We start from the raw sequence: 17,960 nt of genomic DNA, 5'->3' as shown, positions 1-17,960 counted from the left end.
GATTAATCAAAAAATGGACATCAGATTTCTTGTAAGAAAACAATGAAGAAAAATGACATGTTAAAAATTCAACACTTAATAAAATCCAGATAGTGATAGTCCTGGTGATCCACACAGAGATGGTAAGGGATAGGGATGTATACACGCATGTGAAATAGATATTTCTCTTTCAGATTAATTAAGAATTTGTTAGGAAACAGACGCCACACTCAAACTAGATAATTTCAAGAATTTGATAAAAGGGTCAGGATTCATTGAAAATATGTTGGCAAGATTTAGGAAAATGAGGAAGGTTTATATTTATAACTATATCTATATCCATATTTGTGTTTATAGTATTCTGGATGAGAAGTTTGTTACCATCACTAGTCCCATTGAGGCAAAGGAAAAAGAATTTACCCAAATTTAGAAAAGGCATCGTGTGGAGAAGGACACTTGACATCCACTCCCTCTTTCTGTAGAAAGAGGCAACCATTGTGAGGGGTTGGTGGGCTTCCAGAAGAGTTAACACCCCAACTGTGTGTTCCTGTTTTCAGATTCCATCACTGACTAAGTCAAACCAGAAGCCAGAGATTGAAAGGAGCTATTCATGCAATTCATTATGGTCAGGACAGAAAGCAGAGTAGATTTGGGAAATAGAATGAGCATGCCCTTGTCACAGAAACCATTTTGCCTTTCATTTTTATATCCACTCTCAGGCTTGTGAACCTAGATAGTACTCTACACATAGCTCTAAATGTGAATATTTGCCCATCACATTTTCCTCATCATAGTGAATCATTCAAAATTGAACTTATGACTTAAGGTTGTCAAAAAATGTTGGCAGTGGAAAACAAAATTATTTTCTTATTTTTTCCACTGTGTATCTGAGGAATATATATAGACCATACAGAAAAAGAGTATGGATGCAATGACTATTGAAAACACTTTAATTTGGGAATCCTTGATTATATCAAACTTACATGATACCAAACTGATTTAAGTTAAAGAAACTAAAGTGTAAGGAGAATTATGAAGCATCCAGTGCCAGTAAAGGCAGTAAGTTTAGATCATTTGTCTGGCAATTCCTCAATATGTTTGGAGATGGAACTGTGAGCGTTTTCCTATTGTTACAGTATAAATAATCTCACATTTTCATAGTCTATCAGTGCATGATAAATTTCTTTAGTAATTGAGTACTTTTTTTGTAGGAAGACTATTACTTATACTGAGGGCATCAATTTCTGAAAAAGCCAGTTCTCAATTGAAAGTAGTAAATGCAGCAGTGACTGAAGATTACTGAGTCACTGTGACATATGTGCAATAGAAAACACCCGAGTTCAGTGAACACATGATAAAGTTGTCAGATGTTTTTGTTTGTTTGTTTGTTTTCAATTTTCTTTCTTTCTTTTTTCTTTATTTTGTTTGTTCTTTCTTTCTCTTTTTTTTTTCTTTCTTTCTCTTAAATTTCACTTAGTTAACATATAGTGCAATACTGGTTTCAGGAGTAGAATTTGGGGATTCATCACTTACATATAATACTCAGTGCTCCTCACAACAAATGCCCTCCTTAATACCCATCACCTAATTAGCCCATCCTCCTACCCACCTCCATCTATCAACCCTGTTTGTTCACTATCATTAGGAGTCTATTATGTCTTGTTTCCTTCTCTCCTTTTTTTTCTTTCTCCCCTTCCCATATGTTATCTGTTTTCTTTCCTAAATTCCACACGAGTGAGATCATATGGTATTTGTCTTTCTTTGACTGACTTATTTCACTTAGCATAATACACTACCTCCATCCATGTTGTTGCAAATGGCAAGATTTCATTCTTTTTGATGACTGAATAATATTCCAATATATATATTATATATCATACACACACACACACACACACACACACACACACATGCACATATACCACATCTTCATTATCCATTCATCAGTTGATGGGCATTTGGGCTTTCTCCATAGCTGGCTGTTGTTGATAATGCTGCTGCAAACATCAGCGTATATATAGCACTTTATTGTATCCTTTGGGTAAATGCTTACTAGAGCAATTCCTGGATAGTAGGATTGTGCTATTTTTAACTTTTTGAAGAACCTCCAAACTCTTCTCCAGAATGGCTGCACTGGTTTGCATTCCTACCAGCAGTGCAAAAGCGTTCCCTTTTCTCTGTATCCTCACCAATACTTGTTGTTTATTGTATTTTTTAATTTTAGCTATTCTGAAAGATGTAAGGTGGTACCTCATAGTGCTTTTAATTTGTATTTACCTGACGATGAGTGATGTCAAGCATTTTTTCACGTGTTGGTTAGCCACCTGGATGTCTTCTTTGGAAAACTATCAATTCATGCCTTTCATACATTTTGAATTTATTTTTGTATATGGTGTAAGAAAGTGGTCCAGTTTCATTCCTCTGCAGTTGCTGCCTAGTTTCCCAACTCCATTTGATGAAAAGACTGTCTTTTTTCCATTGGACATCCTTTCTTGCTTTGTCAAATATTAGTTGACTCTAGAGTTGTGGGACCATTCTGGGTTCTCAATTATGTTCCATTGATCTAAGTGTCTGTTTTTGTGCCATTACTGTACTGTCTTGATGATTACAGCTTTGTGACATAGCTTGAAATCTGGAATCATGATGCCTCTATTTTTGTTTTCTTCTTTCAGAAATGCTTTGGGTATTTGGGGTCTTTTGGCATTCCACACAAATTTTAGGATTGTTTATTCCAGCTCTGTGAAAAATGCTGGTGTGATTTTGATAAAGACTACACTAAATGTGTAGATTACTTTGGGCAGCATAGACATTTTGGCAATATTTTTTTCTACCAATCTATGAGCATGGAATGTTTTTCTACTTATTTGTGCCTCTTCATTTACTTTCATAAGTGTTCTATGGTCTTCAGTGTGCAGATTTTTTGCCACTTTAGGTAAGGTTTATTTGTAGGTATCTTACTGTTTTTGGTGCATTGCAAATGGAATCGATTTCTTTTCCTGCTGCTTAGTAATTGTTGTATAGGTATTTCTGCACGTTGATTTTATATCCTCCAACGTTGCTAAATTCTGGGAGAAGTTCTAGAATTTTTGTGGTGGAGCTTTCAGGTTTTCTACATAGAATAGCATGTTGTCTGCAAATAGTGAAAGATTGAAGCTTCTTTCCCACTTTAGATGCATTTTATTTCCTTTTGTTTTCTGATTTCTGAGCCTAGGATTTCCAATACTATGTTAAATGGTAATTGTGAGAGTGGAAATCCTTGTCTTGTTCCTGACAATAGGGGAAAGGCTCTCAGTTTTTCCTCAGTGAGGATAATATTAGCTGTGGGTTCTTCAAACATGACATGATGTTCAGGTATGTTCCATCCATCCCGACTTTGTTGATTTTTTTTTTTTAATTATTTCTTTTCAGTGTAACAGTATTCATTGTTTTTGCACCACACCCAGTGCTCCATGCAATCCGTGCCCTCTCTAATATCCACCACCTGGTTCCCCCAACCTCCGACCTCCAACCCCTTCAAAACCTTCAGATAATTTTTCAGAGTCCATAGTCTCCCATTGTTCACCTCCCCTTCCAATTTCACCCAACTCCCTTCTCCTCTCCATCTCCCCTTGTCCTCCATGCTATTTGTTATGCTCCACAAATAAGTGAAACCATATGATAATTGCCTCTCTCTGCTTGACTTATTTCACTCAGCATGATCTCTTTCAGTCCCGTCCATGTTGCTACAAAAGTTGGGTATTCATCCTTTCTGATGGAGGCATAATCCTCCATAGTGTATATGGATCACATCTTCCTTATCCATTTGTCTGTTGAAGGGCTTCTTGGTTCTTTCCACAGTTTGGCGACCATGGCTATTGCTGCTATAAACATTGGGTACAGATGGCCCTTCTTTTCACTACATCTGTATCTTTGGGGTAAATACCCAGGACTGCAATTACAGGGTCATAGGGAAGCTCTAGTTTTAATTTCTTGAGGAATCTCCACACTGTTCTCCAAAGTGGCTGCACCAACTTGCATTCCCACCAACAGTGTAAGAGGGTTCCCCTTTCTCCACATCCTCTCTAACACATGTTGTTTCCTGTCTTGCTAATTTTGGCCATTCTAACTGGTGTAAGGTGGTATCTCAGTGTGGTTTTAATTTGAATCTCCCTGATGGCTAGTGATGATGAACATTTTTTTTATGTGTCTGATAGCTATTTGTATGTCTTCATTGGAGAAGTGTCTGTTCATATCTTCTGCCCATTTTTTTATATGATTGTCTGTTTTGTGTGTTGAGTTTGAGGAGTTCTTTATAGATCCTGGATATCAACCTTTTGTTTGTACTGTCATTTGCAAATATCTTCTCCCATTCCCTGGGTTGCCTCTTTGTTTTGTTGACTGTTTCCTTTGCTGTGCAGAAGCTTTTGATCTTGATGAAGTCCCAAAAGTTCATCTTCACTTTTGTTTCTTTTGCCTTTGGAGACATATCTTGAAAGAAGTTGCTGTGGCTGATATCAAAGAAGTTGCTGCCTATGTTCTCCTCTAGGATTCTGATGGATTCCTGTCTCACATTGAGGTCTTTTATCCATTTTGAGTTTATCCTTGTGTATGGTGTAAGAGAATGGTTGAATTTCATTCTTCTACATATCAAGAAAGGATGCTGTATTTTGTTGAATGCTCCTTCCTCATCTATTGACAGGATCCTATGGCTCTTTTTTCTTATTAATGTAGTGTATCATGATGTTTTATTTGTTAATGTTGAAGTACCCCTTTAGCGAGTGATAAATCCTACTAGATTATGGTGAATGATTCTTAAATTCTCAAGTACTTTCTCAAGAACTCTTGAATTTGATTTTCTAGGTTTTTTTGTTTTTATTTTTGATTTTTTATAATTTTTGCATCTATGTTCATCTGTGATTTTGGCCTGTAAGTCTCCTTTTTATTGGACCTTGATTTTGGAATCAAGGTAATGCTGGCATTCAAGAATGAACTTGGAAGTTTTCCTTCCATTTCTATATTTTTTTTTTTAAAGATTTTATTTATTTATTTATTTGACAGAGAGAAATCACAAGTATTTGACAGAGAGAAATCACAAGTAGATGGAGAGGCAGGCAGAGAGAGAGAAGGAAGCAGGCTCCCTGCCGAGCAGAGAGCCCGATGCGGGACTCGATCCCAGGACCCTGAGATCATGACCTGAGCTGAAGGCAGCGGTTTAACCACTGAGCCACCCAGGCGCCCCCATTTCTATATTTTGAAACACTATGAGGATAATAGGTATTAACTCTTCTTTAAATGTCTGGTAGAAACCCCTGGGAATCAATATGGTCATAGATTTTTATTTGCTGGGAGATGCTAGCCATTATAATTACACCAATATTGCCAAAATCAACGCCAGAGTTGGAGAAATTCATAGAAGACCACATTTTTAGAAGTAGTTTCTGTACCAAACAGGGCTGACATTACAATTGCAATATCCACCTAATTATAGATTTCTGATTATTCAGTAATGCACATGCCACCCTGTTGTTTCTCAATCCCAAATAGAGATTCAGGAGTCAGTATTGTTGACAGAGAGTTTTAAAAGTTAAGTAAAAGCTTCTCCTTTGACATATTAAACATTTTAATGTGTCATTAGGAAGAATTCAATGGCACAGTGAAGAAAATACCACCAGGCAATCAGATCTAAGTGATAGTATTGGTTTTATTGTATTATATGTGGTTTTAAATAAAGATTTTATTTTTTATAGTGGTTTTAGGTTCACAGAAAAATTGAGTGAAAGGAACACACATTTCCATATACCCACTGTTGTGTGATTTTGAGGGAAGCAGATCACATAACAAAATCTCATTTTTATGCAGTGTATAATAATAGTACTGAACTAATGTCACTTCTAGCTCTTATGGCACACACTCTAGGTCCATACCCTGTTCCAGTATTTAACAAGGTCCTCTCATTGGCTATATTGTAACCAAACAACTTTACTGACCCATCCTATTCTGGATACAAACTAATATTTCATCTCGTGTTGCACTACCTCATTTGTTCCAGACATTGAAGCAGAAAGCCTTAAAGAATCTCAATAGGATTCTTGCCCCCGTATTCCCAAACTGTCATCCCCTGCTACAGCCTAAGTGCTGGGGAGAAACCACACTGAACTGGCAGCACTGACAGGGTTACATACACTGTGCTGCATTTATCCTGGGGTTTCCTGTCTCAAAGGACTGGAGGAAGACTTATCTGATCCTTCTTGCTCTGAGAATTAGAATGGTCTCTAATGACAAGAGGTACTATTCTGCCAGGTATGTGAGGACTAGCGACAATAAAAGCAGGAGGTAAGAGGGAAACACAGAGGGGGACCTGAGAGACAAAAGAGAGGAGAGTGGACACCCAGAGTGTGAGGAGGAGAACCAGGAGACTGTTCTGGAAGGAAGAGGTTCTCAGTTCATCACAGGACATAATTTTCACCAAAATAAATTCATTGTTCATTCTCATTCTTATAGCATTCAGGCCAGCCTCAGTCAGACTTTTCAGATTGGAATTGCTTGAGATCCCCTAGATCTTTATGGTAGGTGGTGTCTATGTCCCTGGGCAGGATGTGATGCTTACATGGGGGTGACAATTTTTTTTTCTGACATGAGAGAATGGAGATTCCACAGTGATTGAGATTGTATCAGATCACCTTCAAAGACTCCAAGAATCCCAAATATCAGTGCTTTTGATATGACATTAATTGTGACTCACAAAGGTAAACCCCAAATTATAACTCCTTTCAGTCTTTGAGTTTATAAACTAAGTCCTCAAACACCATCCTCCTCCTCAGAGGAATGGTAGAAGACATCACAAGGCCATGTGAATGAAGTTTACATTACAGGATCAGAAGTAATAGGAGTTGGGCAGTCAAAATGAAGCCATGTCAAAATACAAGTGGTTGTGGGATAATAGGCAAGGCAGATCCTAGTGAATATATGGAATATGGTGCATATTTGTTGTTGTGGCTACTTCAGAATACTAAAATGGCTGCTCAGATTCCAAGCTCATGGTAGTCCCAAATCTCATTGCTTTTCTTCAAGAGACTTCCCATTTTATCCTGAAATGTATCTTTTTTTTCCCTCAAATTAGCAATGAATAGAATGAAAAGTATATAAGTAAAGCTATCAAAATTACCAGAAGAATTTGGGGGTAGAGTAAAAGAACATGAAGCAGTTTATACCTATGGCAATACTGAATTTTTCACGAGATGGCACAGAGATGAATCTTCTATCTTTCACTTCACTCAGCTGACCTAGGTCACTTTTGTGAGATGCCCACTCAGGGGTTTCCTCTCTGGAAGGATACTCCAGAGTCTCTTCATCTCTTACTTCCTTCCATTACACTTCAAAGAAATATTGTTGTTGTTATTGTTGTCTTCATCATTATCACCATTATTTTATGTTCATTATATGTAAGGCTCTAGGCTAAGTATTTCACCCACAGGATTTCCTTTATTCTGAAGCACAATTCTGTCAAATTGTTTTTATCTACAGTTCACAGATGAGGCTACTTTGCTACAGGGGAAAATCAGCAATTTGTCCCACTTAAAAAGTGAGGAAGCCTTGGAACCAGAATATTCCCGACGTGGATAGGTTTGTGGAAGAAGAGGGAGAGTCTGAATGAGGTGAATGGTGGACAGTTGTTTCCTAAAAACTCAATAGAAAGTCATAGAGATGATAAAGCTGCTTCAGACTGGCCTCCAGCTCAGGTATCTTCCAGTTTTAAATTAAACTTCAAGTTCACCTCTTCATGGCAAAGGGAGAGAGCCACAATAAAATTGGAGAAATGGTCTGAACTAACTAAGCAGCGAGTTAAAAAGAAGGCATATTTCTACATTTGGATTAAGGATGAGATTTGGAAAATAATCAACATTAAAAAGGAGTAATATTGGAAAATCTGAGCATTGAAGGTAACCAGTGGAAGTATAGAATGACAGAAAGGAAGGTAAGGGAGACAATCCCAGGGTAAGAGAAGCAAGAATTGGGGGTGGTCATTAGCCACACCGATTGAAATATATAGGAGGACCATAGGCAACAGGTCTTACAATATATGACAGGTTCGAATGTAATGTGATTAGTCAGAGACTGAATTTATCTCTGGCATTTACTTATTTGATTTCTTGATAATGGTTCTTCCATTTCCTAGAAAATTATAATTAGTAATCATTCCAGTAAAAATGCTGAATTCAGGTTTTATCTGTGTGGAGCTAGAGAAGATTGAAAGAGATTTTAAGTTCCCAAGGAACAAAGTAGACTTTACAAAACAGAAAAAGGCCAATTTATCCATTTGAAATGGGAAATACCCTGTCTCCTGGATTGTAAATTCTCAAAACAGCATTTTGGTGAGCAGGAATTCTTGGCAAGTGATGGGCAAGTGAGATTTTGAGACGTGTTTTCCTTCCTTACTTCAGAGATGTTTTTCTGGACCACAGAAGAAATACTGGAATTTTGGGAGAAAATATATTTTCTCTTTTGTTCTGAGTAGGAAAGATTTAATATCAAGTTTAGATGGTTTTTTTGAACATTATAATTTTTGTTATCCTATTTTCCCTTGTTTTTGCTTTGAAGCATGGGTTTCTACTCTATCTTTCCTTATAGTACCTATTTTGTGTGTGTGTGTGTGTGTGTGTGTGTGTGTGTGAAAGGTATCAGTCTCTAAATGACTGATCAGATCTGAAACTTAAGAGAAAGAAGGTTTTGAATTTTTAAAGCCAGAGTCAGACACAGTTATGTTTTGTTTAAATCGTATATTTTCTTACAATAAGAACATTACATATAAAATTTCATATTTCATTATTATAATTTTTAAATTCAAAATGGGAGGTCGGGGTACCAGGTGGTGGGTATTATAGAGGGCACAGATTGCATGGAACACTGGGTGTGGTGAAAAAATAATGATACTGTTATGCTGAAAATAAATAAATGAAAAAAATTGTTTTAAATAACTCTATTTCACCTTATATTTAGCTCCTAGCAATGCTAGTCCAGCACCAGGCCTGTAGCTTTAATTACACAATGAAAGATATATGTTAGTAAGATCTCTGCTTATGTTAATAAGTACTGCTGACCCATACTTGCTTGAATCCTATAAAGATACCTCACATGGTGTTCTAGTACTTATTGAAAAAGCTGTGTTGTTTAGGCAGAATAAGGCATCATATGTAAATCACTGAAGGAGTCATTAAAAAAAAAAAAAAGACAAATGTTAAGATCCATACCCCTTGCCAAGAAAATTCTGGAAGAAAATTATAAATGAAAGATGTTAGCTAGAAACATTTAATGCGTGTTTGGTGCCTTAGGAGTGTCCTTAGAAGAAGATCGTCTGTATGTAGACAGGATATCAATGGGTCTTCATTTGAGAGGCAGGAAGAAAAGTCCTTGTGGTAATAAAGTAAATGTTTTACTTAACTTGCCATTCCCAGCAATGCAATGAAAAAAGACAGAGCAAAAATGTGGAGATGAATGGAAGAGTATTTACAGAAAGTGCTGAAGTTTCACTTGTTTTGTTTTGCTTTCCAGGCTCAGATGCTGATCTCATCATTGCCCGCCCCACTGGAGTGGGATCCTGAAACTGGGTGGTGATTTAACAGCGAGCTCCATGGCAAACATAAACTCCAGTAATACCCTGTCCTCCACATTCTATCTCACAGGTATCCCCGGCTATGAGGAATTTCACCACTGGATATCCATCCCATTCTGTGTCCTCTACCTTGTTGGAATAATGGGCAACTGCACCATCCTGCATATTGTTCGGACGGACCCCAGGCTCCACGAGCCCATGTACTACTTCCTGGCCATGCTCTCCCTCACTGACATGGGCATGTCCATGCCCACAATGATATCACTCTTCAGGGTGTTGTGGTCCATTTCCAGGGAAATCCAGTTCAATATCTGTGTGGTCCAAATGTTTCTTATTCACACTTTCTCCTTCACAGAATCATCTGTGCTCTTGGCCATGGCCTTTGACCGCTATGTGGCTATCTGCCACCCTCTACGATATGCTACCATTCTCACACCAAGACTTATTGCTAAAATTGGAATTGCAGCTCTGCTTAGGAGTGCCTTTGCCATGATTCCACTTCTGGCCCGGCTGGCCTTCTTTCCTTTCTGCCACTCCCACACTCTTTCTCATTCCTACTGTCTACACCAGGACATGATTCGCCTTGCCTGTGCTGACACCAAGTTTAATGTTATATATGGATTGGTTTTGATCACTGTGCTGTGGGGCATGGACTCTCTGGGTATTTTTGTGTCTTATATGTACATTCTTCAGTCAATATTAAGAATTGCATCACGTGAGGGGAGGCTTAAGGCTCTTAACACATGTGCATCCCACATCTGTGCTGTACTCATCTTATATGTGCCTATGATTGGGCTCTCTATCGTCCATCGTTTTGCCAAACACTCTTCCCCACTCATCCATATCTTCATGGCTCACGTCTACTTATTGGTCCCACCTGTGCTCAATCCAATCATCTATAGTGTGAAAACCAAACAGATCCGCCAAGGAGTCCTCCAAATACTTTTCCCTACAAAAGTCAGTTCTACTGTGATGTAGACATGTCCCAAAAGAATAATAACATCAACAAAATGACTTAAACACATACTGATTTTTGTATTCTAGGTATGTTAGCATCATAGTTGCCAATAAAAGAGTAAATAGCAGAAATAAAGGCAACAGAGCATCACGAGAAGGTCCTAAAGGAGGCAGTGCATGTCTACTAGACCATACAGCTTGACTTAATGTGTTCTTTACAAATTCCCTTTAAATATGAATATTTTGGAGCAGAGTGTGTTAGAAATCATTTCCATCTATTCCCTTCAATTTTTAATCCCAACCACTTGCAAGATGAGCATTTATCTATTAATTTTCATGAAATATATTAAACCCATGTATCTTTGTTTCCTGATACTCTGGTGTTGTCAGAGAATTTAATATTACCTTTCTTGTTTTATCAGTGTCTTTGTATATCTACTTTTTCTTTCTTTCTTAACAATGGGAAAATCTTATCTTGACATAAGAGCATATTAGGACTTGAAGCAGAAGTTATCATTCTTCATAGGGCATCAGCATCATCTTTTAAAAGTTTATACACATATTCTGCCCTTTATGAGGTTATTTTGTTTCTTTTTTATTAATTTTTATATTGTGCTAGTCATCATATTATATTTAGTTTCCTTAGCAAGAGAAAGGGCCAGGGCTAGTGAGTACAGCAACAAAGACAGGTAATGAAATTTTTATAACTAGTTTTTGAAAGATAAAACTCAAGGAGAAGGGAGTTGAGAGAAATTGGAGAGGGAGATGAACCATGAGAGACTGTGGACTCTGAGAAACAAACTGAGGGCTTTGGTGGAGAGCGGGGTGGAAGGTAGGGTGAGCCTGGTGGTGGGTATTACTAAGGACACGTATTGCGTGGAGCACTGGGTGTGATGCATAAATGATGAATTTTGGAACACTGAAAAGAAATTAAAAAAAAAAAAACTCAAACAGGTAGTCCTAGTGCTGGCTTTCCTTAGTCTTCCATGGTGTAATAAATATCTTTGGCTTTATTTGGAATCCTTAAGACTTTTATTTCCATAGATCTATTTCCCTTATCAAGTGACCCGCCTGAGCAGGCACTGCAATCGATTTGTTATTCCCACAATGATTTAGCACAGATTCCCAATTTCTTTTTGCAATTTATAGAGAAGAATAAGAGAAGGAGATGCTATTGGTTTACCTAAGTTTCTTTTTTTAATTATTATTATGTTATGTTAGTCACCATACAGTACATCGTTTTTGATGTAGGGTTTCATGATTCCTTGTTTACATATAACACCAAGTGCTCCAAGCAATACATGTCCTCCTTAATGCCCACCACTTGACTAACCCATTCTCCCACCTTCTCCCCTCTGAAACCCTCAGTTTGTTTCCCATGGTCCATAGTCTCTCATGGTTCTTCTCCCCCTCTGATTTCATCCCCCTTCATTTATTCCTTCTTTCTCCCAATGTCCTCCATGCTATTCCTTATGTTCCACAAATAAGTGAAACCATATGATAATTGTCTTTCTCTGCTTGACTTGTTTCACTTAGCATAATACCCTCCAGTTCCATCCATGCTGTACAAAAGTTGGGTATTTATCCTTTTTAATGTTTGAATAATATTCCATTGTATATATGGACCACATCTTCTTTATCCATTTATCTGTTGAAGGGCATCTCAGCTTCTTCTGTGCTTTGACTATTGTGGACATTGCTGCTATGAACATTGGGGTGCATGTGGCCCTTTTTTCATTACATCTGTATCTTTGGGGTAAATATACAGTAGGGCAATTGCTGGATATTTGGATAATTGGTCATTTGGATAATTGCTTGGTCACAGAGTAGCTCTATTCTTTTTTTTTTTTTTTAAAGGAATCTCCACACCATTTTCCAATGTGGCTATACCAACTTGCATTCCCACCAACAGTGTGAGAGTGTTCCCCTTTCTCCACATCCTCTCCAAAATTTATTGTTTCTTGTCTTGTCAATTTTTGCCATTCTACCTGGTGTAAAGTGGTATTTCAATGTGGTTTTGTTTTGCATTTCCCTGATGGCTAATGATGTTAAGCATTTTTTCATGTTTCAATTAAAGTTCACGGGAAACTCCAATAATGTTCTTTCCTTTGATCATTTCTGTTACTATATATGATTCCAATCCCAAGACACAGCTTCCAATGGTCAAGTGATAATTGTTCATGTGTATGGATAAACCACCTTAATTAGAAACAGAGTATATAAAACTGTCATTACTAGCCATGATTTTTAGTGTCAATTATACATGAACAGACCAAAGAAATATACACATTATTAATTAAGAGGAGTCTACTTTATAAGTTTACTTGAGGGAAAAACAACAATTGACTTATTAAATGTTGATGAGTCAGACAAGTGACAATTTATTGCAGTAGTTAGAGAATACAAGTAAGATGAGATTATTCCTTTCATGAAGACAAATAATTATGATGCTTTTCAGTGGTTATAGATATAAAACAGTGCAGTTTATCTTCATATATATTTTTATTTTCAGGTTAATTATATTTGTACCTTTAAGTACTCCTTGAATATGAAGTCACATACCCTCTTAATTCAAAATGTTTTAATAAATCACCCATTTTATTAATTTTATGTTTTAAAGACTTTATTTATTCTTTTTTATATATTTATTTGAGAGTGAGAGAATATGTGTATGAGGGGGTATGGGACAGAGGGAAGGGAGAGAATTTCAAGCAGACTCCATGCTAAGCATGGAGTGGAGGCAAGACTGGATCTTATAATCCTGAGATTATGACTTAAGCCATAAGCAAGAGTCCCATCCTTAACTCACTGAGACACTCAGGAACCCTAGTAAGTTACCTATTTTAATTCATCAATCTGAAATTATCATGAAATCCTTCTATTGAAACCCATGAATATCTCATCCACCAAATTTGGGAAATTATTAAGTATCAGTCAGAAAACACTGGATAATATAAAACTATGCTGCATTTTCCACCAAGAAACATTCCAGGCAGGGTTCAACAATATGATATTCATTTAGAATGTTCCTATGTGCCAAATATAGGTCTCAGCCTCACCTTTGCTGTTGATCTCACAGAGTCATGTCTAATCACAAATATCCTGTAGTTCCAAGAGGTAAATCAACAATGCAACTGCTTTTCCCTATGGTCCTTAAGATTATGTAATTTATTCCTTGTTTAGATATGACATTGATTTTTTTGTCTAATTTGTAGATTATGTCACAAATAATTTGGGACTATATATTTATTTCTTGATTCTTTTAATATATATTTTGTAAATCACATTAATGCTGGGATTCTTATTGGTATGGTTATTCAGTGAAAGATACATGTTAATGAAAGAGATACATATTCTACAGTAAAAAAAAAAAAAAAATAAGAAAGAAAAAGAAAAACGTTTCCAGGGTAAGATAAGGACATTGAGTTCAAAAAATAAAAAGTTCTGGAATGATAAAAAAGATGAAAATGACAAATGACAAATAAAAATAACCATGGCAGAAAATCTCCATTGGCTTTCCAGAGTGTCTAAACACAATGTATGGGGTTAGCATTAGATTGTTTACAGGCACACGTGAGACAATGAGTTAAATTTACAAGACCTTACTTTACTTTACAACCATTTAAAATTACCATGAATTTCCTGTCTTATCCAGAAATCTTTGTAAGTATAATGTTGTACAAATCTATTTGTTGGTTTTTTTCCTCAGTAAATACAGGAAAGTTATAGAAATCAGCAATTTCTCATTAAGGTATCAGCATTTCTCATGAGATGAGAAATATATAAGCCCCTGTAGCCTGTGGGAAGTTATAGTACTGGCTCATGAGGATCTCCTTCTTATTCTTGCCAGAATATGCTGCAAATGCAACTCACCTGAGGGAGTTATTTCTCGTTCTTGCCGTTATTTTAACGGCAAGGTTTAAGGTTTTTACTCTTTGAAGGTAAAAACTATTTAAAGTGAGTCCTGTTCAAATAAATGTATCTTCCCTGTGAAAAACTTCTCAGCAGCACACTCCCCAATTGATACTGAGTCAATAGCCTATTTTTACTTAAGTTTAGTTACATAATTTCATGAATCAGGAGAATGCTAATTAGCAAATAAAAATATGAGATAAGAGGTAGTACCTAGCATGCAATGACAAAAATTCATTTCAGATTTTCAGTCTGTTCTTTAACTTCTGGCCTAGATTTCTAGGCTTTATATGTGTGCCTATCATTAGATGTCAAAGTGGTTGAGTCAGTGCATGGTAAAGTAGGATAATACATTGTAAAGTAATATCTAAATATAAAACTTTCACAAGTGAAAGCTGAGAAAGTTATATAATTTCAAAGGTATCTTGGAAAAAGTCATGGAAGAGACATTCATGGAAGATATCATCAGAAGTTACATTGCAGAATGCATGGGGTCAGATGAAAACATGGCCTCTACTGGATGCCTTATGATTTGCACTCTACATCTTCCAACTAATCTGCTGGTTTCCATGGATATTGGGGATCTCTGACAACATAGATGACTGAGAACTCACCTTTTATTTATATGATTATTTTTCATCTATCTGCACTGAGTTACTTGAGGGAAATGAAAAGCCAAAAGATACTGTTAGTACCTTAAAAAACTTCCAGAAGACTGAAAGATAAATATGTCCATGGAGATTGTGAACATAAGAATATTTATCCAAGATATATGTTTCCTCTGCTCAAGTTAGAAGCTGATTTCATAAGGATTATTCTAGAAATATATGTGACCCTAAAGCACTCTCTGCTATAATCTTAAGAGATTACCCAGAATACGGGTGCGTATCTCCTGGGTTTTAACACAGTATACAACAGGGTTGAGAACAGGAGGAATCAGCAGGTATACATAACCCATAATAATGTGCACCAGGGGTGGAACATGTTTCCCAAAGCGATGGATAATGGATACCCCCATCATAGGGACATAGACCAGCAGCACAGCACAAATGTGGGAGACACAAGTGTTAAGGGCCTTGAATTGTTCTTCCTGGGAGGCAATGCTTAGCACAGTGATCAGAATCTTCACATAAGAGAGGAGAATGAGTACAGAGTCTACTCCAAAGGTGATGAGAATGATGATGAGGCCATAGATGCTATTTATTCGGTGGTCAGAACAGGAGAGCTTAATGATATCCGGATGCAGGCAGTAGGAGTGGGAGAGCACATTAGCCTTACAAAACCTGAGTCGCTTAATGAGAAAGGGTCCTGGAAAGATGACAACCACAGCCCGTAGCAGAAGCCCTACACCTATCTTGGCGATGGTGGAATCAGTCAAAATAGTAGTGTACCTCAGTGGGTTGGAGATGGCCACATAGCGGTCAAAAGCCATGGTGAGGAGGATGCCTGACTCCATTAGGGAAAACACATGAATGAAGAACATCTGGATGAGGCAGGCATCAAAGTCTATTTCACGAACATTAAGCCAGAAAAGCTTGAGTAGTGTGGGCAGGGTGGCAGCACAGAGTCCCAGGTCTGTAGCAGCCAACATGGAGAGAAAAAGGTACATGGGTGCATGAAGTGACTGTTCTACCCGAATAATCACCAAGATGGTGATGTTCCCCATTAGGGCAATCAGGTAGAGGGCACAAAACAAGATGGAAATCACTGGGTGTGAGTCTTCCAGACCAGGGAAACCACTCAGCAGAAAGGGTCTGTAGGTACTACCATTGAAAAAGACCATGACGTGTCGTTTGGAGTAATCGATAGTCTTTGTGTCCGGAGTAAACCAGTCAGGATTAGCACACCATCAACATGAGCCTTATGTCACAAAGCTGACATTCTGTGGATATGCCATTGACTATATAAATTCCGTTCACCACCTATTCAAAGCTGTAATCAAAGAGAAACATGCAGGCACTAGTAAACTTTCAGACAAGAGCTCATAAAAAGAAACTTGTATCAGTATGTATTTTCCCCAAATAATAAGACATGAAATATTGTGTAAAAACATAGTCTCTAATTTTTTCTAACATTTCTAATATAAAGTGTGGTATGGTTTCTAGCAGAGAGCAACCTGAAACTTGTTTCAGGATTAAAGTTTAAACAAATAGGAGCAAATTGGAAAAACTCTCCAGTTTTCTTATGCTTGTGTTCCCTCTTCAGTCCACTAAGGGAATCAAGTGCTGAAAGTAGGGAAGTGTGGGTGTCATCCATACAGAGTTCCTATCTTTGCAAAGAGAACAATCTCAGATCCCCGATTACATTAGAATCTCTATCAGTACATAAGCTCAGGGCCCTGTTAGGAGATGATGTTGACTCCATTATTCCTGTACCTTTATTCTCTCTCAACTTCATTTTGAAAGTGTGGACCAAAGAACAAGACTGGAGTCCAAGAAGTCCGTATTCTTCTGTTCCTCATCTGACACTAACTATTTGATAGTGACTAAGTTGCTTCTGATCTCTGAACTAAGTTTTTTTTTTTTTTTTAAATATTTAAGTGATGTGAAGTTAAGTAAATGATCTTCTAAAGACTCTTGCCAAGAGGATCTATTTGGTTAATTTATAATTTTTTTTAACAAATAAGTATTTAAAAAATTATTATGTACCTACAAAAATGCCCATTCTAGATATTGCCTTGTGCAATCAAAATATAAAGTGGACCAGATTACAATGCTATGCAGCTACATGTATCTTGTGTTGGGTAAGCTCCCTGGGAGGGAATATAAGAGGTCATATTTAAGTGGTCCTAAAGGTGGGAAAATAGTGCCCACGTTGGGTTCTGTGATGGGATAGGAAAATTCCATAAAAATAGAAAAACCATGAAGCAAAGGAGAGTATGAAAAGTTCTGGAATTTATAACAATTTGCAGAATAAGTTTTGGATATAGATAAAGCCTTGATATGAGAAGCATTATGAAACAAGACAGAAGTAAGTAATCTTAAAAAAAATACATATTATTCCTAAATAAATTAATGTAAGTGCTAATTTTGAATGAGTGTGTGTGTGTGTGTGTGTGTGTGTGTGTGTGTTTGAGAGGGTGAATGGTATGTTCATGTTATTAAAAGATGAATCTAGTTGCTCTGTGGTCAGTTAATTGCATGAGAAAATTTTATAATTCTCAGTAAGGTTATTCCCCTGTTTGGGAAGCTGTATATGGATAACAATATCTAAATTCTGCTGAAAAGGACTAATACCATAGGTCTGGGACTGTAACAAGTTTAAAGATCATCTCCATAAAATATATGAGACCCCTATGAAAAAAATTCTTATTCACTCTTACTTTTCTGATGAAGTATCAAGCTTTTAGAAGGAAAGTGACTTTCTTAAGAAATAGCTATTAAACTGCAAGACAGCTGAATTCAGTGGAGGCAAGAAAATACACAATCTATTAATTTTTCCATACTATGACTGATTTCCTAAATGGACCATCTCAGTACAAAGGAAAACACAGGGTTTTGCTTGGCTTCAGTGGTTGTATGGC

At 36.9% G+C, this 17,960-nt stretch overlaps 2 protein-coding genes across 2 annotated transcripts; one reads left to right on the top strand and one right to left on the bottom strand.

Annotated features, from left to right (window-relative positions):
* Positions 1 to 9,586: 9,586 nt before the first annotated feature.
* Positions 9,587 to 10,546, top strand: LOC309840109 (olfactory receptor 51L1-like; the record flags this gene model as incomplete). The annotated part of the gene is made up of 1 exon (XM_082682177.1): positions 9,587 to 10,546. The coding sequence occupies one exon, from the start codon at positions 9,587 to 9,589 to the stop codon at positions 10,544 to 10,546; it is 960 nt and encodes a 319-aa protein (XP_082538303.1).
* Positions 10,547 to 15,287: 4,741 nt separating this feature from the next.
* On the bottom strand, positions 15,288 to 16,220 carry LOC309840208 (olfactory receptor 51G2-like; the record flags this gene model as incomplete). The annotated part of the gene is made up of 1 exon (XM_082682281.1): positions 15,288 to 16,220. One exon carries the CDS (start codon positions 16,218 to 16,220, stop codon positions 15,288 to 15,290), a length of 933 nt encoding a protein of 310 aa, XP_082538407.1.
* Positions 16,221 to 17,960: the final 1,740 nt, after the last annotated feature.

The sequence above is a fragment of the Mustela nivalis genome, assembly GCF_964662115.1.
Source record: "Mustela nivalis genome assembly, chromosome: 9".
In the NCBI taxonomy this organism is placed as follows: Eukaryota; Metazoa; Chordata; class Mammalia; order Carnivora; family Mustelidae; genus Mustela; species Mustela nivalis.
Note: the sequence above shows the minus strand (reverse complement) of the source record. Positions and strands in the feature narration are given on the sequence as shown.